At 39.3% G+C, this 27,838-nt stretch overlaps 1 protein-coding gene and 2 long non-coding RNA genes across 4 annotated transcripts; all 3 read right to left on the reverse strand.

The window, feature by feature from the left end:
- Positions 1 to 844: 844 nt before the first annotated feature.
- Positions 845 to 2,300, reverse strand: LOC131242162 (uncharacterized). Of its 2 annotated transcripts, XR_009169537.1 has the most exons (4): positions 2,248 to 2,300; positions 1,794 to 2,136; positions 1,081 to 1,175; positions 845 to 924 (listed from the first exon to the last, which is right to left on the reverse strand). It is a non-coding gene; the product is annotated as an uncharacterized LOC131242162 (long non-coding RNA). The 2 variants fall into 2 exon arrangements; XR_009169534.1 differs by lacking the exon at positions 2,248 to 2,300 and having other exon boundaries at positions 1,794 to 2,235.
- Positions 2,301 to 5,065: 2,765 nt separating this feature from the next.
- On the reverse strand, positions 5,066 to 7,140 carry LOC131246184 (ADP-ribosylation factor-like). Its single transcript, XM_058246095.1, has 2 exons — positions 6,993 to 7,140; positions 5,066 to 5,343 (listed from the first exon to the last, which is right to left on the reverse strand). The coding sequence occupies exons 1-2, from the start codon at positions 7,138 to 7,140 to the stop codon at positions 5,066 to 5,068; spliced, it is 426 nt and encodes a 141-aa protein (XP_058102078.1).
- A 1,023-nt stretch (positions 7,141 to 8,163) lies between these two features.
- On the reverse strand, positions 8,164 to 10,727 carry LOC131242296 (uncharacterized). Its single transcript, XR_009169585.1, has 3 exons — positions 10,367 to 10,727; positions 9,526 to 9,596; positions 8,164 to 8,361 (listed from the first exon to the last, which is right to left on the reverse strand). It is a non-coding gene; the product is annotated as an uncharacterized LOC131242296 (long non-coding RNA).
- Positions 10,728 to 27,838: the final 17,111 nt, after the last annotated feature.

Raw genomic sequence — 27,838 nt, forward strand, 5'->3', positions numbered from 1 at the left:
AAACATCATGAAATTCGGTTTATACCATTGAAAACTAACCTTCCACTTTAATCTTGCCAACTACTTTCTTTGCCGCTCCATATATTCACTCATATCCAATCGTATCATGGCTGCCACCTACAACAATGTCAGTAAAAAAATGAAATTAACTATATAGTTAAAAGAACCGTTGTAATATAGAACTCTCTCTGGCCATTAAAAAAAGACCAGAATTATTTAAAAAATGAATAGAATAAGAATTACATGTAAATCATTTATAGGCTAAGGGGTCCCTTCTAATGCCTTTTTTACCCATAAATCATTTGCAGGCTGTAACAACATTTTACCCATCTCATTTACAGGCTATCCATTGGAAAGATTGGCTCTGCATTTATAGGACTTGAACAATTTACAGGCTATCCAAACACAGACAATCATTTACAACTTAAACCATTTACAGGCATCCAAACAACCCCTGAGTTAAATAGCTTACATCCTATCTCACATCATCTTCCAGTGCATGAATGATTTGCATCTTTTCTCTTTGATTTTTTCCTATTTCATTTCAATGTTTGGAATATTAGCTCTCTTGACTTGTTATTCTCTGTCTAGTCAAATGAATGGGTTTTCTTCTTCTTCTTCCACTGCTAAGCAGGCAACATATATGGGCAATTTTCTGACCTCCTACAACTGTTTGAATATGGAGGTTTTCCACCAGATGCCAACTACCTATTCCTAGGAGATTATGCCGACAGAGGGAAACAGAGCTTAGAGTTAGATGAACATACACATTAAGAAGTTTATAGCTTTTTTAGGATGACAGTCATGTATCAGATTGCTGTGAAAATGATCAAGAAGCCATCATAAAAATACCTTTGCATCTTCGATGTCAATATCTGGCAATGCATGCAATCGCTTCACTTTCTTTCCATCAGAACTTACAACCTGCACGTGAAGGGACAATGGAAATAAGATGTGTGTTCGTGCATTGTGTGTGTGTGTGTGTGTGTGTGTGTGAGAGAGAGAGAGAGAGAGAGAGAGAGAGAGAGAGCTACTGGATAATGGATTTGAAAAGGCTTAGAGGCTGCATGCTAAACTTACAAGCTGAGACGAGGTCCTAAGTGCAGCCTCAACCAATGAAATGTCTTGGACAAGCTTTTTCATTTTCCTACAAGAAGCAATAACTGCCATAGGTACTGCAACAAGAAAAATGAAACCAATTTAAACATGGCATGAAAATCACTTGTAAACAACTATTCAAGAAATTAAATTAAGCTCTAAGAATTACTTTGTAAAATTTCCATGTACTTAGCATTATTTGACATCCTTCCAAGAACTTGATACATATAATCCCATATCAAGTATAGATTCTATAGAAATGCTAATAAAAATTAGCAATGAGAGATGCCATATGTGAAATAAATGCTAGCACGTGCCTTTTAAGATCAGTAAGTGTTATGAAAATCAATACGACTTGTTGCTTGCTTCCGGATTCTAATTCCCTGGTTCAAGTTAAGCCCCAACCCTTTCTACCATAACACATTGAAATAAAAATTTCATACTTCGTTGTGGCTGCACTAGTCTTTGGATAGACTCACTTTTATTATCTTTTGGATTTTTTTTTCTAAGTTTCTAAGAGCAAAAAATGTAAAATTCTCAAGTGAGAGGTAACTTAGTTTCAAGATGGATTTGCTGATATTCAGATGATCCAATCATATGCCAAGTCAAAAAGATTTCAAACAAATAACATTGAAATTGCATTGTTAAGAATAACTATTTGGCCGAATCTAGTAAAGGAAACTTGTAATGAGTACCTGCTATATTTCATCAGCTTCTTCATCTTCTTTCTTCCCTAGCTTAATTTTAGATCCTTCATTAAAAACTACTCAAGAAATGGGGATCCAAATCAATAACATTTAAAAAAAAAAAAAAAATTAAAAAGGGGAAGGGACTAGCTCAGATGAGTAAGGGGAACATCAAATCCTGCAACACAATCAAGATGTTGAGCCACCTACAGCAATGAGCTGGGTAACAGTCAACAGATGCCTTACTTCATGGTGTATCCATGATGGAACCGAGGTAGGGACTGTACCCAAGTAAGATTCTTACTTCATGGTGTATCCATGATGGAACCCATCAAATCAATGGTCTGGGTTGCTGTAAATCCTAAAATTAATCACTTCACTTTTTTTCAAAAAAAAAAAAAAAAAGCATGCAAGAATGTGTTTGCTACGTTGCACATATGCTACAAGTATACATGTAGAGTACCTTGTAGAGTGGGCCATCAAAACTCCCATTCATCCCTTCCTAAAGCCTACAAAACAAGACAAATAAATAAATAAATAAAAATAATCCAACCATCTAACTCCCATTGGGAACTTACCAAGCAGAGACTTAATCTGCGGGAGATCCAGAAGGAAGGTACGATACCCAGCCTCTATCGGTTTTAGCTTGTTTACTGGGAACTTACCATTCGATTGCTCTGAATATGACCTCCGTGAGATTTTTGGGAAGTTCGGGAGGGTTCACAATGTCTACATCTCTCTGCGTCCTCACTCCAATCACCCCAAAGGCTTCGCATTCATGCGTTTCCTTTACGAACAGGATGTGGTAAATGCCACGAATGTATTAAATGACCGTCGGATTGACGGACGAAGGGCCACGGTACTCAGAGCTAATAAGCCCAAGTCTTCCAATCCTCCAAACCTTACGCGTGATCCGGGACCTCTACCAAAGGGTATGCCACCACCCGCGGCTGACACTTATGCGAAGGTTGCCTCCAGAGCAACCAGGCCCACAGAAAGGATGGAAAAAGAAACCAAGAAATACACATCTGTGGCGGATCTAGGATCTGTAGCGAGAAAGATTCAGGAACTCTAAATGGGTCTGGTTGTAAGAACAGAACCGTTCATCTCGGTGCTCCATAGATTTCATTGGTGCTATATTATGTCGGTGTATGTAGTAATTTGTAAACCAGGATTTTCAAAATGAGCAATCAATCATTTCGTCTTAGAGTTAACAGGATTAAGTGCCTCAAAAGTCAACTAAGACGCCATATATAATCTCAAAACAGAGTGAGAGAACTAAGGATGAGAGGAAGGGCCTTACGGCTGGACAAATAAATCAGAAAAGAAGCCTAAATGACAATAGCCAGCAAACTCTTACCGGTGCAAACCAGATGTTGAAAATCTGAAGAAAAAACTACTTAAAAAAGTTACCAAACCTGAACATCTAGCAGTATCTCCAACCATTCAGTAAAAACAATAAATCCCTCTGAAAAATTCTTCAAAAAATGAATAGAATAAGAATTTTCAACAATGTCTTTAACCGGACAGTAGACAAATCAGCAAGGGCTTCAATAGCATATTAAAGAGGCTTCAAATCTAGCAAATCTGCCAGCCTGCAAATCTGTTAGCCTAAATGTACCTCTGAGAATTGTAAGGCCATACGCCAACATATGCGAGCAAATCTGCCAGCCTGCAAGCAAAAATAAACTCAAAAATTATAACAGCTTCAAAAAATGGAAAAAAAAAATGATAAAACTCATCCTTATTTATTACAGCCTACAAGCCAAACATCATACAGAGTAACTAGAAAAAACATGCAGACTAGCAATATGTTGAACCATAGAGTACCAAATTAGTTCACGATTAGAAAAGGAACAAGCCAAATATCATGACATTTCTTGATTGTGCTTCCGTTTTATAGCTGAGACTGTTACATGAGAGTAAAATGTTCGCCTATTAGTTTTACCTCCAATTCCTGATTGCTGGTTTTTTTTTGGCTATTTATTTTATCGTCTTATATATCCTTATTTATTAAATTCAGCAAGGACCCACTTCAGTATTTGTGTGTCATGGTAGAGCATGGAATTGAATTCTCAAAAGTTTTAAACTTTTAATTTATTTTCCTCTTTGTAGGTTCTGATGAACCTAACAAATGAGAATCCTGATTGCTGTCAACAAATTGCTCATTGCAGAGGACTGGACACAATGGCTGCCTTGATCATTGGTCACTTCCCATTGTTTAACGCATGCCTATCTACAAATAATCAAATGAAAGAGAGCAACTCATTCTCTAAAATTGAAAGCAATGATCCTGATAATCAGAATGGCAAACATCTCGCAGATCAAGAACTTCAGTCCGTTTATTAAAACTTGTTTTCAGTACTTAATACTGAAATAGGCCCTTTAAAGTGATTTTTCCTAATTCAGATGATTTGATAAATTTTTTTTAAAAAAAAAAAAAAAAAAAACTGTTTAAACATATGGAAGCCAACTGCTTAGCCATATGGTCGAACCGCTCCCAAATTGGGTGGTGCATTCATCAGAGGGATGACGAATATATACAGTAGTTAAAAGGGGCAAACGAGAGGTTAACCACATTTGGGGAAGGGCAGATGGCAGAAAATATATACATATGACCAATGCGCAGTAAAAAACCCACTACACAAACTCATTGTTCTATCTTCCCAAGGGCGTTGGATCTACAGCTACTGTGTTTGCTGCTGGTTCATGCCCGTTTGCTGCTGGTTCATGCCCTCTGAGCGGCACTTTTTGAAATACTTTTGGTTGAAGGCTTCAGCACCATTAGGGTACTTCTCCTTTACATAGTTCTCCAGGCATTTGAGGTAAGAGAAATCCGCTCTAAAACCATTTGTGGAGACAACAAAAAAGCACCTGGTACCTTGGTATTTGTCATGCTTACCAACCATAACATAGTCAATCTTTTCACCCATTTTTGTCGCTTTGTCAGGATGGTGCTGAAAAACATTATCGAGTACCCAGGACTAATCTTTATCCGTTAGCCGATCACCGTCATTGTAGCTGGAATTATGTAGAATTCATTTTATCGACAGCGAAATTGGTTCAACATCATTAAGAATTTTCTCTTCCTCACATGTGAATAGATCCAAGCGTCTTCCAGTGGCAGTGAGAATCCCATTAGCATTCCGACCATCAGGCCCCACAGGTGCAGGTGACTGGGTAGAATGGCTTCTCTGGTTTCTTCGGTCACCCGCACTTAAAGAACCCCATCCAGGAGCTCTGGTCGGTCGATTTGACCAATCGTGTGCTCTATTTTCTTTCTAACTGCTGCCATCTGAAGACTTCTCAATAGGGGAAGAACTCCAAACAGGAGATCTTGTTGATTGATTCAACTCATCTTGTCCTTTGTCTTCATTCCAACCACCAATGTCTGAAGATCTCTCCGTATGGGTACCCTTTAGGCTCTGACTACCCCAAACAGAATTAGATTGACCATGCATCTTGTCCTTATCCCAAACATGTGGTTTGGTAGATGAATCATTTGGTTGGTTCCAACAATTTACATCTTGGGATTTAGCATCTTCAACCTTCTCATTTCCTGCATCATTTGATTTCCAACCTCCCTAGGGAGTAGATTGATCAGATTGAATGGGCTGCTTCTTTTGCACTTCCGTTCTATTCCAAGAATTAAATCCAAGACACTCCTCTGCTGTTGGTCTTTTAGATTCACTTGCCTGTGTTTCCTTTTTATTACTATTCCAGCCACCCCATGCATTAGACTGATCTGACTGTGTCCGGTGCTTTTTCGCATCTCCCATACTATTACTGTCCCAGCCACCGTGAGCATGAGGCTGATCTGCTTGCGTCTGGTGCATATTTTCCGCGTCTCCCACACTATTACCACCCCAGCCACCCCATGCATTAGACTGATCTGATTGCATATGGTGCTTCTTTTTCGCATCTCCGATACTAGGTTATCATTGAAATTGTCTTTCAGGGCAAGCTTGATTTTAAGAAGTTTTTCTTGAACTCTATTTTTGGTGGGTTGAATATTATATATCTCACCACGTTCATCTGGTGCGTAATGAACGCACTGGTGCTGAAGCCAAGGAAAGTCTATGGATAGACTTGGCTGTGGACCGAAAAGTAAGGAAATAATGTTATTCCCAATAGTAATGGTACTATTAGAAATTACCATTGTATGTCTACTTTGGTCAGTCCAGAAATTGTTGCCGATAATAACATCGTGCTTCATGACATTATGTTGCCAAAAATTATAAAAGTATTCCTTGTTTCCAGGGCGAAACTTTACGTTTTGGGCAAACATAGATGTTTGACTTCAAGCATCAGCAAGTTCCTGTACAAATAGGAGAAATTAATGAAGTCGATTACAAGCTAAACACCCAAGATGGTCTTACCATAAGACTATTAAGGCCAAATAGCTTGAGAGCTGGACCTTCAAGAAGATTCTAGCAAGATCTTTTCGATGAAGATTTAAGTAATCCAAATCGAGAAGAAGAATGAAGCAATCTCATCAATTGAGAATGCAAGAATTACAATTACCCTTAAATGAAGATTTAAGGATAACAAAATCCAAACTTGAAAAAGATTGGGAAACATGTGACCATATAACTTAGTTGTTAACACAACAATTGCATATGTCACTAGTGTGCTAGAATATCCATTAGATTATGGATATGAAATACCTAGCATTGAAGATTCAATTGAATCAATTGATTCGCATTACAATGAATGGTGGTGACTCAGCTGAGTCACCCCAACTCCAGTACAACTCATCTTAAGACCAAATGAGTTGGTGCAAGTCTTAAAACCATGCAGACAATGGCTAACCAGCATAAGTCTGAGCCCAACCTCTCACTTATGGAGCCATGAACACAGAGCCCCCGCTAAAGCCAACAGGTACAGATCTCTCATTCTCCACAAGCACATCTTCAGATTTCAACAATACAACAAGTTTGAATCTATGGCATGCATACAAGTTCCAATAGAATCAAGCTAGGAAACCTAACTGTACAAACAAATGAATAGATCTAGAAACATACATGCTTCAACAACCCAGTTCCGATTCTACAGGTAGAGAAAGGATCTAATTGAGTCCAAAAGCATGAAAACCAGATCAGACATCAATCAATCACCAAAAACATGTAGAATTACACAACTGGGTTAAAAAAGAGAACAAAAACCATCAAGCATCCAAGATTGAGAGAGACGGGTGAGATCTGATACCAATAGTGGGGATGGTGGTGACGATCTCTCCAAGCTTAAGCTTGTAAAAGATGGTTGTTTTGCCAGCCGCATCAAGACCGACCATCAAAATTCTCATCTCCTTCTTTGCGAACAGACGGCTGAACAGCTTCGTAAACGTGAGCCCCATTTTCACCTACAATCCAAAGCTGAAAAAAGCAAAATATAGAGATGATCGGATCAAACAAAAGGAAAGAAAGAGATGGAAGACAGAATATCAGATCTGATTAGATCACTATAAATGAGAAGGAAACGAGAGAGAGAGAGAGAGAGAGAGAGAGAGAGAGAGAGAGATTAGAAAAAGGGGCATGGGAGATCGAGAGAGAGATTATGCACCCCCACATGAATGTGGAGATTTTTGGGTGGTTGTTTATTAATTTCCATCGTGTGCCTGCCGCATCTAAAAGTTAGATCCACCTGATTTTTGAGGCATCCGATTTCTTATGTTGGCAGAACCTATGTTGGGAGAACCTTGTTGGATGGGTGAGATCATAGAAACATCAAACACCATGGTGGCCCTACAACCCCGCTGAGCTTGATTGGGAAACTAAGCCTTACATCAAGCATCTTACATTATGGAAGCATCTTCCATTACAATGTACATTGTGGAAGCATCTTCCATTAGGTGGATAGTCAAATGCGATTCTACTGACTTTTTTGGCTAAGAACTAATTGTCTACAACCAGTCATAGGATTACCTAACGTATGATTAACAATGATTCCCCCAAAATACTTTCAAAGGAAAATGCACAAACAAAAGTTTTCTTTATAGAATCCACTTTTTAAATCGTCATGTTCATGCTCTCTCTCTCTCTCTCTCTCTCTCTCTCTAAATGCATTATTTTAGGGTAAAACATGACAGAATAGCAAAATATGGAGATTCTTACCATACACAGTGCACCAATGGCTAGTGCTATGTTCTCGGCAGATCAATGAATGGATTCCTCTACAATTTTACACATACTCTACAAGAAAATAAATAGAATAATTGGGCTGCAGTAATCAACAAATGCTTCTAATAGAATTGCAACAATATTACTAAAAGACACAAGTGAACTATGGAAAAGAACCAAACAATAGGTTTGAATGCAGTATTGGGTATTCTAAATGACTTGATCAAGAAAAGTCAAAAGCAATTTAAATTAGCAATGATATGGAAAGCCTCCACAACCTCCAACTTATGCTTCAAAAGAGGAACTTCTGAATATGCAATGGGATATAAACTAGCTTTGCAGCCAATTCCACCATTACTTCAGATTCACAACTTGCACCAACACAAATTCAGACATAGCTTCTAAACCAGAGCCGGTGAAGCTTGCCACCAACATAACTTCCCTTCCAGAAGCATTCCCTGATGTAGTTGAAGCAGGCACATGGTTAGAATCACATACTCGTAGACTGCAAATAGTTTCATTCATCTTCTAAAGTTGAATGTGTAGCGTCTCAATAGCATTCATATAATATGCTAGTGGAATTAAGAAGAAAACAATATGAGCACCAAGGTTCTAGTTATCATCTAACAAAAATGCATTAATTTTAACCAATTGTAACATGAATAATGAAAATGGAACTCTTCACATCTCTCAAACTCAGCTTCCATTTTTCTTGGTCACCATTTTTCTAAAGACATGAAGACATGAAGATGCACCTATTCATGTCAGTTTCCACTGCATGTCACCATCCATTGATTTTACAGATTCTAATACAGACCAACTTGATACGAAATTTTTGCATTCATAGAAGGACAATAAAGAACCTTCAATCAGAATGGCAAAAGATCTTCTATGTTCCTTTTTTTCAATAAAACTTTTCCATTCATCCAAAACAATGTTGTTGATGACAAGGAAAGACATGAATAACAAAACCTTATTTTACAAGAATCAGAACGGCTCTGAAGCGTCAACAGAATTAAATAAAAGGAAAGATTGGGTCTTAAACAATCAATCTTGCAATAAAAAAGAAAAAATAAATTAAACCACTAGTGCTTTATGCTTTCATAAATTGCATATCAGGATCTAAAAATGCCTCCAACGCAACAAATTTTGGTCACATCTTTAGTCACATCTATATGAAGAACATCTTTCCTATTGGAATGGCCACCATGGCTTTGATAATGCTTGATTAAGATTTGAAAATATCATAGCATTTTCCTCTCTCATCAATCAGAAGTTAATATGAGAAAACAAATGGTCAAAGGCCAAATGTATTTTTTTAAAAAGATCACAGAACTATACCCCTGATGAAGCAGAAAAACCGGTCTTAATATCACTAAGCTTATCATACAGCCATTGAGGAGACAATGGTATATTGCTCTCTAATGTTACTTTATCTCATTAAAAAGTGAGCAACAACCAATTACAATAAATGTGCTCATAGTCATAAGATGCATAAATCACAACAGTAGATTAAAACATAGTGCTAAGAAGATGATTTGAGCACAAACAACCAAATATCAGAAGCCACCAAAATCCATAACAAGAATAGAAACACATAATTGTGGAAGGGCATTGATTACCTTTGAGTCATCAAAGAAACCCATAAGTGCATTTTCATCATCGTTTACTTGAGAGGCATCATCTGAGGATTCTGAACAGGCAAAGAATAAGAAAAGAAAGATTGATGTATAATGCACACCTAAAATAAAGAAAATGCTGCACAAGAAAACAGTTACGCAATAATAGCAAGAGAAAAAGTTGGGTTTTTTTTTTCAAATAATAATAATAATAACAGCTAAAGGGCAAAAACAACAACAGAAAGGAAAATAAAAACCAGAAGCCAAACAGACCCAAAAGCAGGAGGATCAGGGATCCCACTAATAGATAAATGAAAAAAACCTTCCCAACAATAGTGTCTAAGGAGCGATGTTAGGTTAGTAGCATGACAAATTTCATTGCCTTGGCAATCACAATAGCAAGAAACATAACTACAAGTTCTTAAAGGGAAGCTACAAAAAGAACTGTAAGGAGTGATCTAAAACCAAGAACAAAAGCAAGACATTCATGTGCTTAAAAAGGCTGTTGGAAATTGGAACCATTGATTCATCTAACAACCATGTGGACAAGCCATAGCCAAAAAATCCAAGTGAGTTAACAAATTAAATACATAGATAGATACCATAGGTTGCCATTTCCATCCTGACCGTCCCTCGAGATGTGGCCCACGTGAGTTTTGGATCACGGCCAAATTCATGCTCAATGCCGCAAGCATCTGCACAAACCCCGAATCTCTAAACCCCTCAAACCCTCAATTAATCTAATCAATACCCCCTTAAACCCCCAATCCAATTCCACCAAAAAAAAAGAGAGAGAAATTTGAATATTCAAATGAGAAAAAAGAAGATAATCGGTCTTGCATACCTAAAAAGGAACAAAAAGAGACACGATCGAGCAGCAGGGATGTCGATTATGGCGTGAGAGAGGGGAGTCTTCGTGAGATTGAGAGAGAGGGGATGGTTAAGGAGAGAAGAGGGGTTTGTGAGAGGGAAGTATTCATGAGAGAGGGTTCGTGAGTGGGGAGCATTCGTGAGAGAGGGTTGGGGAGATAGAGAGAGAGGAGATGTTTAGGGAAAGGAGGGTTTGGGCTTTTTTTCTCACGAGAGTGGGAGGGAGGTGAAATTTTTTAGTTTTTTGTTTTTTTCACGGGAGGCGGAAGAAGAAAAAGGAACGCGCGAGGTGAGTTGTTTCCGCATTTTTATTTCTACGGCTTTAAACCGTAGCGAAAACCTTCGGACCGTAGCGTTTATGCTATTATTCACATCACCTTGCTGTTCGCATGGCTTCTAACGAGTTGGGGATGGACAGTCATCTCAAGGGATTTGTGGGGTCCGTCATGATGTATTTAGTATATCCACTCCATCCATTCATTTTGAATTTTTTTTTTATAGAGAATCACCCCAAAAATGAGGCAAATCGAAGGTCTAATTGAACCACACTATCAATCAATGGTATGTATTTAATCTCCACTGTTTCCTACAATGTGGTCCACTTGAGCCTTCGATCTACTTCCTTTTTTGGGCTCTTATCCTAAAATGATCTGTTAAAATGGATAGACGTATTAGATGGAGCACAAGCATTTTAGTGGGCCTCGTAGAGTCCCTTATGGGGCTGTCCCATGGTGGTTTTACGGGTGGTGGCATTAGCCTTTAGCTACGGTTTGATCATTTTTTAGCTACGGTTTTAAGCCGTAGTATTATAGCTACGGTTTATATCCGTAGCCAAAAGGTATCATGGTCTGTAGCCTTTGGTCATTTTTTTGGTAGTGTATATATCAGGAACACAATACAAACATCGCATTTAACATGTGAAATTGCACCCACAACAATAATAAACCATTAACCGACATTGAAAGCCTTGAAAACCATAACCTATACAAATATAGTCCGCACCTTAAACCAGAAAATGCGCACAGATCTGATTCAGACGATAAGTCTTCGTCAACGGCGACTAGATAACCTAAGGCATGAATAAAATGAGCTACATCAACACTTAGACTATTTTAAGCTCTAAAACAGACTAGGGTTTGATTGACTTACCCAAGAATGAACTTAGAATCGCCGGAATAATGATTCAGAAGTGATGGTTTAGGAACGCAGAGTAACAAGGAAGAATCTCAAGATGATTCACCAACTTTTCTCTCACTTTCTCTCTCTTTTCCTCTCTCTCTATTAGCTAGGGTTAGAAAATTCGTTTGGAATTAAGAGTGAGGGTTTTAAGGTCTTTATATAGGCCTAAAATTGATGAAAATAGCCCCAGGGTCAAGGTAAACTTAGGTTATAACCAAATCGGGTCTATATCGGTCCAATGGAGCACTTCTGGTGGTCCTTTCTCCACGTGCGGTCGGACTTAAGCTCACTGACCATAGATCTAGGTCAGGCTAAGTTTTTGTACCGATCGAATTTACAGATCAGCCATGGCGGACCAATCTCAATTCAACGGTCACCGAAACTCGATTAGGTCCACAAGCACTATGACATGCCTGGGCCATCTTCCCTGATCTGAGGGTAAATTTGGGTCAGAATCCAACGGTTAGAATGCTTAGAATCGGCACGCAAGCGACACGACTCAGATTTTATAAATTCATATTTAATTTCTCACCTTTCTCACACTCTTTACTCCGGACTCAAGCAAATCGTCTCAGGACATTATCTGGACTTGATTTTTGAGGTGATGGTCAAGCCCAATAAGGTGATTATAATTGTCTAAGATCATTGCTATCGAACTTTCGACGCGTAATCTAGGTCCGATACAAAGTTTCCAAGTACTCCCTAGAGCATCTGGATTTAGCATTGAATCCTAAATTTCAGGGTAACATAACACTAACGGTTCTACAGGTTTTAAGTCCTATAGATCAAATTTGAGGTTATTGGTGTTAATTTCACAAGCAATTGAGTTTAGCGCTAATTAACCCATATATAACTTCTAAGGAATTTGAGGTAGTACTCGAGTCTTTGCATGAAATTTTTCGGGTCATTACATCTATAGAGAATGGGTGGACGACATGTATACAACACATACAACATGGTGGGTTCCACCGTCTGCCTGGATGGTCTGAATAAAACACATAGATCCTTGTGGGTCCCGCGTGGGGCCCACTATAACATTTGTTTTCCCTCTAATCTGTTGATAAGGTTGCACGAACCTGGATGAATGGGAAAAATAAATTTCATATTGACCCAAAAGTTCTATAACCACCACAAATGGTTTCAATGGCAGCCGTTCAATCACACTATTTCCTACCTTGTGGACCATTAGAGTCTCACATACAGCTGATTTTTGGATGGGGCTACCCTAAAGGGGCCACAAAATGCACGGTGCTGATGTCCACACCCATCACGGTGGGGCCCACATTTGGGGACCCACGGTTGGCCAGGACCATCCCAACGCAGAGGACGCTGTGCCATCCTTACAGCAGTAGCAGCGTCAGCTGCCGTTGTTTGCTATTTTTTTGAAAAAAATTGAATTTTCGTGGTTTTTCACAGGTGGGGCCCGCATCAGGTGGATCCGACCCAGCCAATGGCCCCTATGGCTCAAGACAAGCCAAACAAGCCCAATATTCAATATATTTTGGGGTATAGAAATGACAGGGGGTATTTCAATGGTAAAAATGTTGTTTGCTATGCTATGGCGTACCAGAATATCGGATCAGCTTCATTTTTCAGCTCAACAGCTCAAATAATCTGAAGAATAGGATGAACGGCATGGATTACATTCATGCATCAAGGTGGGGCCTACACAAGTGGCCCACCCCAAATGGTTTACACCAAGCTAATATTTGTGTTTTCCATTCAACGTCCAGCGTCCAGGGACGCTGGATGGTTGTGCATTTCAAGTGGATTGCCCACGTGGGCTACCAAATGATGGGTGGTGCGGATATAACACTCATAAAGTTGGCCCCATTTATAGATGACTTGGATAAAATACATGCCTTATGGTGGGGTCCATCTGGGTGGGCCACACGGCCACATCATCACATACAACAAAAAAAAATGAAAGAGAGAGGGAGAGAGAGAGAGAGAGAGACACGCATGTGATGGAGGGACCCCAACACTATGGGCCCTCCTTTGCAATCAATCATACATCAAGTGGGTCCCATAACACGTGGGCCCATCAAATCAAAGATCAACGGTGGAAATTCCTTCTCCACCAAAATAGAAGGTCTAGATGACCTCTAGCCATGCAAAGAAAATAAACATCATGATGGGGTCCATGGAGAATGGCCCCATCATAGAATGATCATGTGGATCAAGGTGGGTCATCGGCCACACCTAGGGTCTAAAGTGAGATCCATACCATCAATTGGTAGGCCTTACTTGGCCCTTCATTAAAAAAAAAAAAAGAAATCTAGGCCTAATAGAGCACTCATCGTTTAATCTTCTCAGTCCGTTGGAACGCTGATCTCCTTCTGCTTCACTTTGATGGAAGGTGATCAGAGTTGAATGGCTAGGATGAAGGATTTTGGGATGGGAAAGGTGGGCCACACAAAGCCACTTTTCTCTCTTGGAATGCATAGACGTGCACCTCTCTCGCTTGCTTGGACATTTGGGTTGAGAAAGAGAGAGAGAAGGGGTTGTAAGGAGAGAGAGTGATGGGTGATGGATGTGAGGTGAGTGATGGATATGAGGTGAGTGATGGGTGAGGGGAGAGACTTGTTGACTTTGGGGTAGGTTGCTTGACTTGTAGAGAAAGAAAGCATGGGTTGCTTTTGTACTTGACATGAGGTGATTGATTTGAGTGATTGATTGATAGGACATGATGTAAAGATTCTCTTGGGATTGTAAACGCACGGCCTTTTCTTCGAAATAAATGTCGGCCGATATCTCCTTGTCAGGGTATCGGATCGGTATGCAAGACGCAGCGTTGGAACCGCAGTGACGGTGTGGTCGCAATGGTATAAGTCTCGGATTAAGCTGACTCAAATCTACAAGATACGACTTAGGGTCTCGCGTAAACATCGATTATAGGTCGCGGATTGCCAGACTTCAACGGGAAGGATCGTGTGAGTCGACAAAACAGTACGGACTAAGATACGGATCTTATAGTGTTGGTCCAGGTTGACAAATTATATTACCCAGTAGATTTTATCATCCTGGATACTCAACCCATCGTGGACATGAGCACTAAAATTTCAGTCATTCTTAGTCGCCCATTCCTCACCACATTAAATGCAATCGTTAATTGTAGGAATGGAGTCATGAATTTATCTTTTGGAAATATGACATTGGAGCTTAATATCTTTTTCAATATAAGCAGACAAGCAGAGGATGATGACAAGGCCCACGACATTAACATGATAGACTCTTTCATGGAAGATAAAACTCTAATGACCTTATCCTCTGACCCTTTACAGACATCCTTGGCACACTCCCCCAATTTGGATGATGATATGATTAAGGAGATGGATGTCATACTTGATACTGCGCCAGTACTTGAAGTTAACCAATGGAGGCCACAATTTGAAAAATTACCCCAAACTGATGTAATGCCTCTACTGTCTAGCCTCAAAGCACCGAAGCTTAACCTAAAACCATTGCCTACTGATCTTCAATTTTTCTATTTAGGTCAAGATGAGACATACTCGGTGGTGATTTCTTTCCACCTTGAGCATGAACAGGAAAGTGAGCTTATTTCTACTCTCATTGAGCATAAGGGAGCTCTTAGATGGTCGATTGCAGATCTCAAAGGAATTGACCCCTTGATTTGTACTCATCGCATTTATCTAGAAGATAATGCGAAAACCTCCTGACAACCACATATAGATTAAATCAAAACATAAAGTGTGAGGCCTGTATCCTAGACCGTACCGTTCCTTAGGCTTCCGTTGTTCTCCCGGTCGAATTTCAGTGACCCACGACACGTAGACTGCATTTGCATGCAACTCTGAATCGTGTCCCATATTCCAAAGTCAGCTCGACCTGAGACTTGCACCCTTGCGACCACGCCATCACCGCATCTCGCGTGCCGAGGCGATACCCAGGCCAGGAGATGTAGGCCCGCATTCAGTTCGAGAAAATGCCACGTATTTACAAAACCCTAGAGAACATGTCAAATCAATTATCAATCAATCAAGTACAACACCCCTCCCCTAAAGTCAACTCTCTCTCCACCCATCAAGTACACCCATCACTCACTCACCCATCACTCCCCATCACTCACACCCATCCCTCTCTCTCTCTCTCTTTACATCCCATCCCTCTCTCTCTCTCTCTCATTTCTCCATTTTTTCAAGCAAGTAACCCAACGTCCAAGCAAGCTCCATGGGAGAGAAGCTAGTGTAACCCACCTTCCTACCTCCCATCTCCACCATCCAAGTTTCATCTCAACCCTTAAATCATGTTCCATTGAAACTCTAGCATGCATTGGCGAAAGAAGGAAGAGGAGATCCAATGGTGGGTGTTCATAGTATTTGATTTTGATTTAGGGTCCACATGATTTGGGACCCAATTGATGTATGCATTGTATAAGGAGGGCCCATAGTGGCGGGGTCCCTCCCCTTCTCACAATCTCTCTCTCTCTCTCTCTCTCTCTCTCTCTCTCTCTCTCTCCCCCCCTCTCTTTTTCCTTGATTGCATGGCCCACCTTGATGTATTATCCTCACCGTCCGATCTTGAGGCCCACCATGTTGCTGCCCATTTTTAGGATAGATCTGATGAAGGAAAAACATAAATATCGGTTTGATCCAAAGCTGGTGGGCCACGCTGCCGTGGACCCCACCTTGATACATGGTGTATCCATGCAGTCCTGCGTGAGGACCACCATGATTTATGGGTCTTATTACACCGTCCAGCTTGTTGGACAGTGAGGCCCACTTGATGTGGAAGTCAATTGGCTGGTATACCTCAACCAGCTATATAGCTGCTGTATTGCGACAACATGCTCTGTAGGTTATTGTGATGTATGTGATTTATATACACCGTCCATTTGTTTGGATGTGGGCCCATCCCACACGTGTGGGGGTTGGACCACCTTAATGTATGTGTCTTACATCCCTGCTGTCCGTCTAATGAAAGTCCAGGACTAGACGTTTGAAAAAAAAAAAGAAAAAAAAAGAAAGAAGAGATATAGATAACATAATAAAATAATAATATATTACATATATAATGTATATTATATATACATAATATACATATACACATGGCTAGTGGGCCACACGTGGGACCCACCAAATGTGCACGTTCATCCATCCTCCACCGTCCAGCAAGCTAGACGGTGGGACCCACCTATGATGTATGTAATGTAGTCGTCCATCCACGTGGGACGTGCGGACCCCACCTTGAGGTCGTGCTGCCTCCAACACATGGGACCCATGTGATTGTGTGTGAGGCCTACCATGATCATGTGGTATCCACACCATCCAGACCTTGGATGGTGGGACCCACCATGATGTATGTAAATATCCACAGTCTAGATTGTGCTTGATAGTGCTAGATAATGTTTGAACGATGCTAGACAATGTTTGGACAGTGCTGATCATCATTAGTGAGCCATGTGCCCCATAGAATGGTAGTGTACAGTAATACACATGTTACACCTGCATCCATTGAAATGATTTTTCATATAATCCAAGCTCCCACTTGATATATATATTTAGCCCATTGTTGCGGCCCATTGATGCGACCCACTTGTTATATATGAGGCCCATTGGTGCGGCCCATTGATGCAGCCCACTGTTGTATATGAGACCCATTGGTGCGGCTCACTTGACGTATGATGAGGCCCATTGAGATATACTTCTGACCCATATGTTGTGGCCCATTGTGATATATTTTTGGCCCATATGATGAGGCACATTGTAATGTATTTCCAGCCCATTTGGTAAGGCCCATTGAGATATACTTTTGGCCCATTGTGATATATTTTCAGCCCATATGATGAGGCCCATTGTAATATATTTCCGTCCCATTTGGTAAGGCTCATTGAGATATAGTTCCAGCCCATATGTTGTGGCCCATTGTGATATATTTATGTCCCATATGATGAGGCCCATTGTAATGTATTTATGGCCCATGTGCCAAGGCCCATTGTGATGTATATGCCCATAGTGATGTGCATTAGGTCCTTGTGTGAGGCCATGGGCCCACGATACGTTAGGCTCTATGTGGGCCACTCCTTGGGAGCAATGTTGGTTAAATGTCCACATTAATGGGTGATGATGGTTAAATGTTCACATTGTGACCTTCCCTTAGGCCCTTTGTTAGGCCAATTACCGATTTTGATGGTCGAGGCCGATTCCTATTATCGAGGTCGATTCTGATTATCGAGGCCGATTCCGATAGTCGAGGCCGATTCTGATGGTTGAGGCCTATTGTCGAGACCAATTCTGATTGTCGAGGCCGATTCTGATGGTTGAGGCCGATTCCGATTGTCAAGGCCAATTGTTGAGGCCGATTCTGAGTATGTGACAGCATAGCATCATGATACATGCCCATACGCATCATCTGCATGTTTGTTATGAGATGTGGTTGACCATTGCATATGTCATTGGGCAGGTTTTTATGAGACTCCCTGATAGGAGGAGATTGTCTCATATGAGCGCACGATATGCGCGGGATTGATGCATGTCTAGATTGTATGACTCATGCATCTTGCATTGTGTGTTGTGATTATTATACGCCCTAGCAACATCAGGGTCGTGGCCTTCACAGGCATGTCATGGATGGCCAGATGGGACACTAACAATCTATTATTAGCATTGGGGTGCCATAGATATCCCTGGGTGAAAATCCCTAAACCTCTATGGCAAGGAGATACCCCAACATCAGACGCCCCATAGTGATGTGTATTAGGTCCTTCTGTGAGGCCATGGGCCCACGATACGTTAGGCTCTATGTGGGCCACTCCTTGGGAGCAATGTTGGTTAAATGTCCACATTGATGGGTGATGATGGTTAAATGTCCACATTGTGACCTTCCCTTAGGCCCTTTCTTAGGTCAATTATCAATTTCGATGGTCGATGCCAATTCCTATTATCGAGGTCGATTCCGATTATCAAGGCCAATTTTGATGGTCAAGGCCGATTTTGATTGTTGAGGCCGATTGTCGAGACCGATTCTGATTGTTGAGGCTAATTCTGATGGTTGAGGCCGATTCCGATTGTCAAGGCCAATTGTTGAGGCCGATTCTGATTTTCGAGGCCGATTCCAAGTATATGATAGCATAGCATCATGATACATGCCCATACGCATCATCTGCATATTTGTTATGAGATGTGGTTAACCATTGCATATGTCATTGGGCAGGTTGGTATGAGACTCCCTGATAGGCGGAGATTGTCTCATATGAACGCACGGTATGTGCAAGATTGATGCATGTCTAGATTGTATGACTCATGCATCTTGCATTATGTGTTGTGATTATTATACGCCCTAGGAACATTAGGGCCGTGGCCTCCACAGGCATGTCGTGGATGGCCAGATAGGATACTAGAAATCTATTACTAGCATCGGGGCGTCATAGATATCCCTGGGTGAAAATCCCTAAACCTCTATGATCAGGAGACGCCCCAGCGTCTAGATCGAGTGGATACATGAGTGCCCGAGTACTGAATACCAGTAGGTCGCGTCTCCCACTATGTCGTGGTCGGTTGAAAAGGGGTGGTGCCCTTACCTGCCTGAGGGTAGTGGGCAAAGCTAGGTTAAGTTTGACCAACTCGTAATTGGATCCACTATCGACGTACAGGGTAGATATTGGCTAACTACTGGCGAGACAGATAGTAAGGTCTCTTCCACTTACATGGTTGCGCGTCCAGTGGGCGGCGATTATATGTAGAGTGTACTAGACCCCGGTGATGATCCCAGAGATGTACGGTATTGATATATAGACTTATTGAGCAGGAGTTGCATACTCAACATTTTACTCATTCATTCACTATCCGCTAGGGCTAGTGGTGTGCAACTAATTGTTATGAGTACCTTCGCAATGGCCAGGATTTTGGTTGGGGCGCATGACCAACTTGAGGTCGGGAGTTTACCACATTGATTTTATCTATCCAAATTTAGGTATGGGACTGGTTTGGATAGAAGTCCCTTGTGATGGACCTCGTAGCCTGCAATACTACGTATTGTCATCCAGACTTCACACTCCAGTTTGGTCATTCCATTCGCACCGCATATTGCATTACATCCGCGGCATATGGTATTCTGGATTGCTATGTTTCTGCATTTATATGACTTAGATATAGCTGACGGTATTCGTGAACTCATCAGAAATTGTATATTATATTGCATCCTCGGCATCTGATATTTGGCCCTTTATGACTCCTCATTTGCATAACTGATTTGTATTGCATACTCGAATATTGTATGATTCATGATCTTGCCAGTATTTCTAATATTGTTTGATTATGACATTGTATTGAATACTTGGCATTTACCTTGTGCACACTTACACCGCCCTCTAAGCTTTTTATAAGCTTATATACAATAGATGTGTGCAGGTGACATTAGGTTGCAGCGGCGTTGAGCTTGGGGCATGCAGTGGACTTCTGGAGCTTTAATTTTCGATATATATGTATTTCTCTTTCAGCATTGTATTCAAATGTTTATATTAGTGGATATGTGATGATGATGTTGCCTTTATGATTTGGGTAAACTTGTGTTTATGCTTCTTATGAGATAAATGTACGTTGGAAAATCCTCCTTATAAGATCCCAGGATCAGAATCTAGCGTATAAGCACTGGGAGCTGAGAATGTGGCACTACAGAGGCTGTTGGCACCAGATTCGGTGATCGAGAATTCTGTGAGCCCGATTTTTGAGTTTGGGGCGTGACATGAAGGAAGTGGTTAAGGCTAAAGTACTTAAACTATTGGATGTGGGTATCATATACCCTATATCCAATAGTAAATGTGTGAGTCCAACTCAGGTGGTTCTTAGGAAGTTCGGAATCACCGTCGTAGCCAATACTAACAATGAACTTATGCTAACTAGAGTTACTACAAGTTGGAGAATGTGCATTGAGTACAGGAAATTGAATACCGTTACAAGGAAGGACCACTTTCCTTTGCCCTTCATTGATCAAATTTTGGAAAGGCTAGTTGGTCACTCGTACTATTGCTTCCTTGATGCGTATTCGGGCTACAACCAGATAGAGATAGCCATTGAAGATCAAGAAAAGACCACATTCACATGTCCCTGGTACTTTTGTTTACCGAAGGATGCCATTCGGACTATGTAATGCCCTCGTCACTTTTCAGCGATACATGATGAGTATTTTTTCTGATATAGTGGGGTAATATCTAGAGGTCTTCATGGACGACTTCTTTGTCTTTCGTCAATCCTTCAGCAATTGTTTGGATAATCTTAAATGTGTGTTGAAGCGATATGAATTAAAGAATTTGGTACTAAATTGGGAGAAGTGTCATTTCATAGTTCGCAAGAGAATTGTTCTTGGACATATCGTCTAAGAGAATTGAGGTAGATAAGGTAAAAATGAACTTATCTCTAACCTACCTCCATGTAAGAGCATATGAGACATGCGATCCTTCTTAAGACACATGATTTTACAAACGATGTATAAAGGACTTTAGTCACCTCTCTTATCCCTTATGTAATCTACTTCAAAAGGATGTACCATACGAGTAGAATGAGCAATGCCAATAAGCTTTCTCTAAGCTCAAGGGCATACTAACTACTGCACCTATCATGCAGAGACCCAACTGGAACATTCATTTTGAAATTATGTGTGATGCATCTGACTATGCTATTGAAGCGGTGTTAGGCCAGAGAAAAGAAAAGAAACCCTATGTTATTCATTATGCAAGTAGAACTCTAAATCCTACCCAAGTGAATTACTCGATTACGGAGAAGGAACTCTTAGGCGTAGTATTCGCTTTGGACAAATTTAGGTCCTACTTGATTGGATCTAAGATCATCATCTACACTGATCATGCGGTGCTCAAGTACATTTTTTCTAAAAATGATGTTAAGCCCTGCCTGATACGATGAATCCTCCTACTCTAAGAATTTGATCAAGAAATAAAAGATAAAAATGGAGTAGAGAACGTAGAGGCTAACCATCTTTTGAGACTTGATCTCCCTTATTCCCTTAAGACGACACCCATAAATGACATGTTCCCTGATGAACAACTGTTTAAACTCTCCCACCTACCTTAGTTTGCTGACATTGCAAATTATTTTGCTACAGGTTTCACGCTGACACATTGGACTGTGCAAGATAAGAAAAAGTTCTTCGCCGAGGTATATAAGTTCTTCTGGGATGATTCATACTTATTTAAGTAGTGCCCAGACCAAATTCTAAGGAGATGTGTGCCAGACAATGAACACCAAAGTGTCATCTCCTTTTAATACTCTCAGGCCTGTGGTGGTCACTTTTCTACTAAAAAGACCATGACCGAAATTTTGCAGTACGGCTTCTATTGGCCCACTATGTTCAAGGGCACTCATGAGTTCTGTAAAACTTGTGAGCATTGTCAAAAATTAGGAGCATTGTCCCATCGAAATATGATGCCTCTGAAATCCATTCTAATCATTGAAGCATTTGATTATTAGGGCATCAATTTCGTGAGACCATTCCACCAATCCTTTAGGAATCTATACATTCTGCTAGCAGTAGACTATGTCAGTAAATGGGTTAAAGCGATCCCGTGTCGGAACAATGACCATCGGTTGGTCATTAGATTCTTAAAAGAAAACATCCTTTCCCAGTGCGGTACGCCTCGGGCCATCATTAGTGATGGAGGTTCACATTTTTGTAATATGTTATTTGAGTACTTAATGAAGAAATATGGCATCTCCCATAATGTGAGCACTCCATACCATCCACAGACAAGTGGCTAAGCTGAGATTTCCAACAAGGAAATTAAACACATTCTGGAGGAAACGGTTAACCCTGACTGTAAGGATTAGTCAATCTAATTGACCGATGCTTCATGGGCTTACCGTACTACTTTTAAGACACCCATTGGAATGTCTCCCTTTAGACTCGTCTATGGGAAAGCTTGCCACTTACGTATGAAATTGGAACACAGAGCCTACTGGGCTATCAAAAACATGAATTTTAACCTGGACAACGCTGGCTCACTATGCAAACTTCAGTTGAATGAACTTGAGAAAATTCAAAATGATGCATATAAGAATTCGAAAATTTATAAAGACAGAAAAAAGTGTTTTATGACCAACAGATTCTTCAAAAATCATTTAAATCGGGTCAAAAAGTCCTTTTGTACAATTCTTGATTAAATATCTTTCCGAGTAAACTCCGATCTTGTTGGACCAGCCCTTTTACAATCACTAATGTCTATCCTCTTGGGGCCGTTGAAATAAAGAATCTAAATAATGGCAATGCTTTCAAAGTGAATGGACATCGTTTAAAGCCATTTGTTGAAAAATTTGATTCAGAGGACATGTCCATACCTCTGAATGATCCTAATTACCAGGATTGACCTCCTAGTCTGACGGAGGTGTAGTTAGCTTTACTAGTTGCATAGAATTTAGGATTAGGATAGTTTGCTTTCAACTTGTTTTAGTATTTTGGATAACCCATCTTCACATTGAGATCCTTGGAAAAAAAACTTTATAATTCCTTCTTCAGGTACTATCTTTCCATCACGACTCCTTTCTTTTTGTTGCTTCTTTTGCATTGCATGCTTATCTCTTGAGGACAATGTAGCTTTTAGGTTGGTGGTGTGGATTAGGTAAACTAATCAGTATTTTTCTCAGTTTCTGATAAAAAAGTGTTGAAAATTTTCAAATTTTTCAAGATAAAAATCTGTTTGGAAAACGATAATTTGTGGACTTAAGAATGCTTTGAGTATGATGATAAGGTAGGAAGTGAATTTTGAATGATTGGAGCTTGATCAACTAAGTAGTCCATCACCTAAGTTTTTGCATTTAATTGACTATGAGAAAGTTTGAATATCATGACACATTCAATTTAACTTCTGTAAGTCATTTCTAATCATTAATATGTGAATCATTAATAGATGGTGAGAATCAAGTCGGGAGAATTGTATCCACCTTTAAAAAAAAAACAGTTAAAAAATAGGAGATCGACAAAAAGGTCATTTATGGTAAAAAGAATGAAAAAGTTTGAATAAGAATGAAAATATCCGAAAAGACTAAAAAGACTGAATGAATATTAATGACCATCGATATAAAATAAAAAATTGGTAAAAGAAGGAAAATGAGATAAGTTCGGAATCAGTACTTAAGTTTCCAACCAATCTTGAAGTAATGAGCATGACTAACCTGATGAAAAGATAGCATATTTATGGGAAGTAAGTTGATTTTCACTAGCACATTAAAAAACTTGGTATATAAACTTATACTCTGATATAATTGATAAAAAATCTATTTGATCGATTGCTTGTATGATTCGGATCTAGGTTTTCAAAACCTCATTTTCTCACCTTAAATCTACTCACTCGTACTTGACTGGACAAAGGATTGATTTCTGAAAAAGGATTTGAACATTGAGAATTGAAGATTATTTCACGCATGTTTTGCTCGAGACTAGAAAAATACTGGTTAAGGAGTGTGTTGAGTGTCAAATATTGCATATTTTTTCCCATTTATATCTTGGTTTTATGAACATGATATTGCTTAATGTTGTATTTTATGCATGTTTATGTTGCAAGGTGAATCTGAAAGCTTGGATTGAAAAGAATGCTAAAAGCATGGATTTAATGCTCAAGAATCACCAAGGTAAAAGATGGATCCTACGAGACCAAGAATAGAGAATTCTCATATCAAAGATCCAAGGAAACTAAGTACAAAGGATGGAGAAAAGATTGGCAAAAGCACAAGTTAAACAGTAGAAAAACAGAATAGTTCGGCGCCACCTAAGCCAACTTCGGTGCTAAAGAAAGTACACAAAATAGTCTAGCAAGAAAACAACTTAATTTAGTGCTACCTAAGATTAATTCGATGCCACCTAAGTACTCTGCACGAACAATTTTAGATGCAATAAAATTTTAGATATGATTTCTATACCACTGAAGAACCAACTTCAGTGCCACCGAAATCGCGTAGAGTTGTAATGCAGGCCCGACGCAGATTGCATAACTTGAGACAGTATGCAGAAATTCCAAGTCAGTGCATAAGAGGGGGATTCACAACTATAAATAGAAGTCTTTACGACATTCCTAGGCATCTTCTAAAGTTCAAAGAGTAGAGCAAAAGGTTGGAGCCGCCGTCCAAGAGTTTTCTTCTTCGTTCTTTAGTTTGTTTTATGCTTTGTTTGATAGACTTTAGTTCAATCATATCTATGGTTGGCTAAACCTCTTGGATAGGGCTAAGAGGTGAAACTTGTAGCATGATTGGAATGTTTACTTTGCTTTGATTCATATATATGTTTAAATTTCATTGAATTATAGTTGATTCTAAGAAATATTTTCAAATTTTAATGATTTTTTATGACTCAAATTACAATAGATCTGAAATAGCTTTAAATATCTTCTTTTCTATTTGAGAGTGTGGATTCGGTAAATCTTGTTGTTTGTCATCGCCTCCTGGGCATGGTTGGGTGATGAAATCCCTTCTAATTCACCACAATTCTCTTCCATTGAGACTAGATCAATGAGAAGTTCAGATATTTGACTCTCTTCTCCCAACTAGATAGGATAGGACTCTGATTATAATTAGATCTCTTAAATTAAGCAAGGTAGCATCTCAGTTGTTACAAGTGGACCCTTGGCACTCTAGTTCCCACCTTTAAATTTATAAGTTTCAATTACCTTATTTAAAATTACTCTCTCAAATACTTTAGATTTAGTTTCACATCTGATTCTAGTTAAATTCATAAACATACAAGATTAATCCATGTGGATTTGACATCAATCTCACCGAGATTATTACTACTTCACGACCCTACACTTGGGGTTGTGAACAGGAGATTGTAAGTGCTATAATGTTTAAAGCACACTTTAGTTGTCAAATTTCGTTTAGTCAAAACATCTTATCAAGTGATCTCCAAGTATGGTTCAAGATCAAGGTTCAAGCCTGGTTCAAATTCTAGTAAAAGATCAAGCTCAAAATGAAGTCAAGATCAACTGATGTTCTAGTAGAAGATCAAGCTCCAAAGAAAAGTTGAAGTCTGTAATCTACTTCAAGACAAAGAAGTTCAGTCATTTCATGTATTATAAACCCTAGAAAGACCTTAGGTTTAGGTGCTTTCAAAAACTATTTAATTTGAATTTTTATACTTGTGATTGCTTATAATTCGACCAGCCTAAGGTTTGGTTTGGCTAGTCTATGTTTTTTCTCAGCCAGTCCTAGTAGAAATCGAAGTAAAACTTTTTTTGTTGCACCTTCAACCAGTCAAGTGGTCTACTCGACCAGTCGAATGATAATCTTCGACCAGCTCTAGGTTTCTCGGCTCGAAGTCCAGCAACTAAATCCATTCGGATTATTGGCATCTTTGGCCAGTCGAAGACCACCTTCAACCAGTCGAAGACCACCTTCGACTAATTGAAGATCGGATAAATCTTATCCCGCTCAAATATGGAAATCCGTTGGAACGGAATACGGTGCTAGGGCTAGTCGAAGACTGTCTTAGGCCAATCAAAGATTCAACTTCTTTGCCTATAAATTGAGGTTCTATCTCAATCCGAAAATTCATTCAAGACTATCTAAATCCTGTTGCAAGTGAGAGAGAAGCTCCATTTATTTTCAAACTATTGAACGGTATTTATAAATTATTTTATAGCTTTTGTTTTATTCTCTTAATCTCAGACTTTGTCATTCTGATTCTAAAGAGAGTGAATTCTACTCTTCTTTTTTTGAGATTTAAGAGAATTAACCTAAGTATTCATTGGTTTAAACTTAGTTAAAATCAATAAAACCCTGGACCTTTTCTATATGACTGAATATTGAACATTGAACATTGAACATTCAAGAAAAGCGGTTCTACAGATACAACTTCTTCTACAGTGAAGATAAGTATACATTTGTTTCTTTATTTGGTTTTTTTGAGATAGTCAGAAAATCTCAGTGTTGGTTTTTTTGAGATAGCCAGAAAATCTCGATGAGAGTTTTTTTTTGTGATAGACCGGTAAAATCACAATTGTATCAGGTTTTAAGGTGACCCTGAGAAAGCCTTATTCAAAGTGAAAGCTAAATTACATGGAGAGTAATTTTGCGAGTAGAATAGGTGTGGCTGTTTTAGAATACTTATTGACACACCGAACCACTATAATTCTCTGTGTTTGTGGTAAATGATTTTATCTTTCATGTGGTGAATGGTTGTATTTACATTTATGTTGAAGTGGTGAATGTTTGTAATATTTAATTTTATTTACTCTTGCAAAGTTTAGAATTTTGATTTTAATAGTATTCATGAACTAAGGTTGTCCTGCCTAAAATTTTTACGTGAAGGTTGTCCTACGAATTAATTGAAATATGTTTCAATACTTAGGCAATTGAGATATCTATTTATTTATCATTCAGAACTTTATTCAATTGTTTATCATAGTCCTATTCACTCCCCTTCCCCCCGAAAGGACTTATTAAGCTCTCTTTTTCAAAAACCAAGTAAAGAATGAAGAGAATCGAAGATTTGAAGTGAATAAAAGGAATCTTAAAAATTGTTCTGAAAAAAGATATTTTGAAATTCCAGGGCCGGAAAAACATATTTTTGAAAAAGTGTCAAAATAAACTTTGATTCTATCGAAGTAACTTAGATGTATTGAAGGTTTAATCAAAGGCACTTAGATGCATTGAAGGTGCAATCGAGAATTTCAAGATTTCTCAAGCCAAACTCGTTGGACAGTTCTAGACAAGTTTCGATGGCATCGAAGGCACTTAGATGCATTAAAGATTCAATCGAAGGCTCTTAGATGCATCAAAGGTGTTACGCGGAGCTTAGGTGGATTGCGTAAATTTGAGGCGGTTTTTGGATTCTTCCAACTCAGTGCGAAAGTTGGAGTTTTCCAACTATAAATAGGAGTCCCTATGATGCTCCAAAGCATCTTCTAGGGTTTGGAAAGGGACAAAAGGACTAGGTGGAGCACCAATAATATTCTTCCACTTCGATTTCTTCATAGTTCTAGTAGATCTTTTTAGTTTTTCTTTTGTTTTTCTTCTAGAATGTTAGTCTTTTTAAGCTAATCTCTTATCTATAAGAATTGGAGTTATTATCACCATATTGATGCTTTGTCATTAAACTTATACACACCGATTTTTATTTTATTTTCCTTAGGGATCTCCATATAATCGTAGAACATCTCCACCTCTATGAGCCATTTAAGAAGTACTCGATATGAAGCTACCAATTGAAGGAAGAGAGTTCTACCTTAAGTTTGTTGTCTCAATCTTCTCTACCGCCTTCACATCTTTTGTGATAGGGAATGATATCTTCCATCGCCTCATCATTGGAC

Source organism: Magnolia sinica, chromosome 1 (assembly GCF_029962835.1).
Source record: "Magnolia sinica isolate HGM2019 chromosome 1, MsV1, whole genome shotgun sequence".
NCBI classification, from domain to species: Eukaryota; Viridiplantae; Streptophyta; class Magnoliopsida; order Magnoliales; family Magnoliaceae; genus Magnolia; species Magnolia sinica.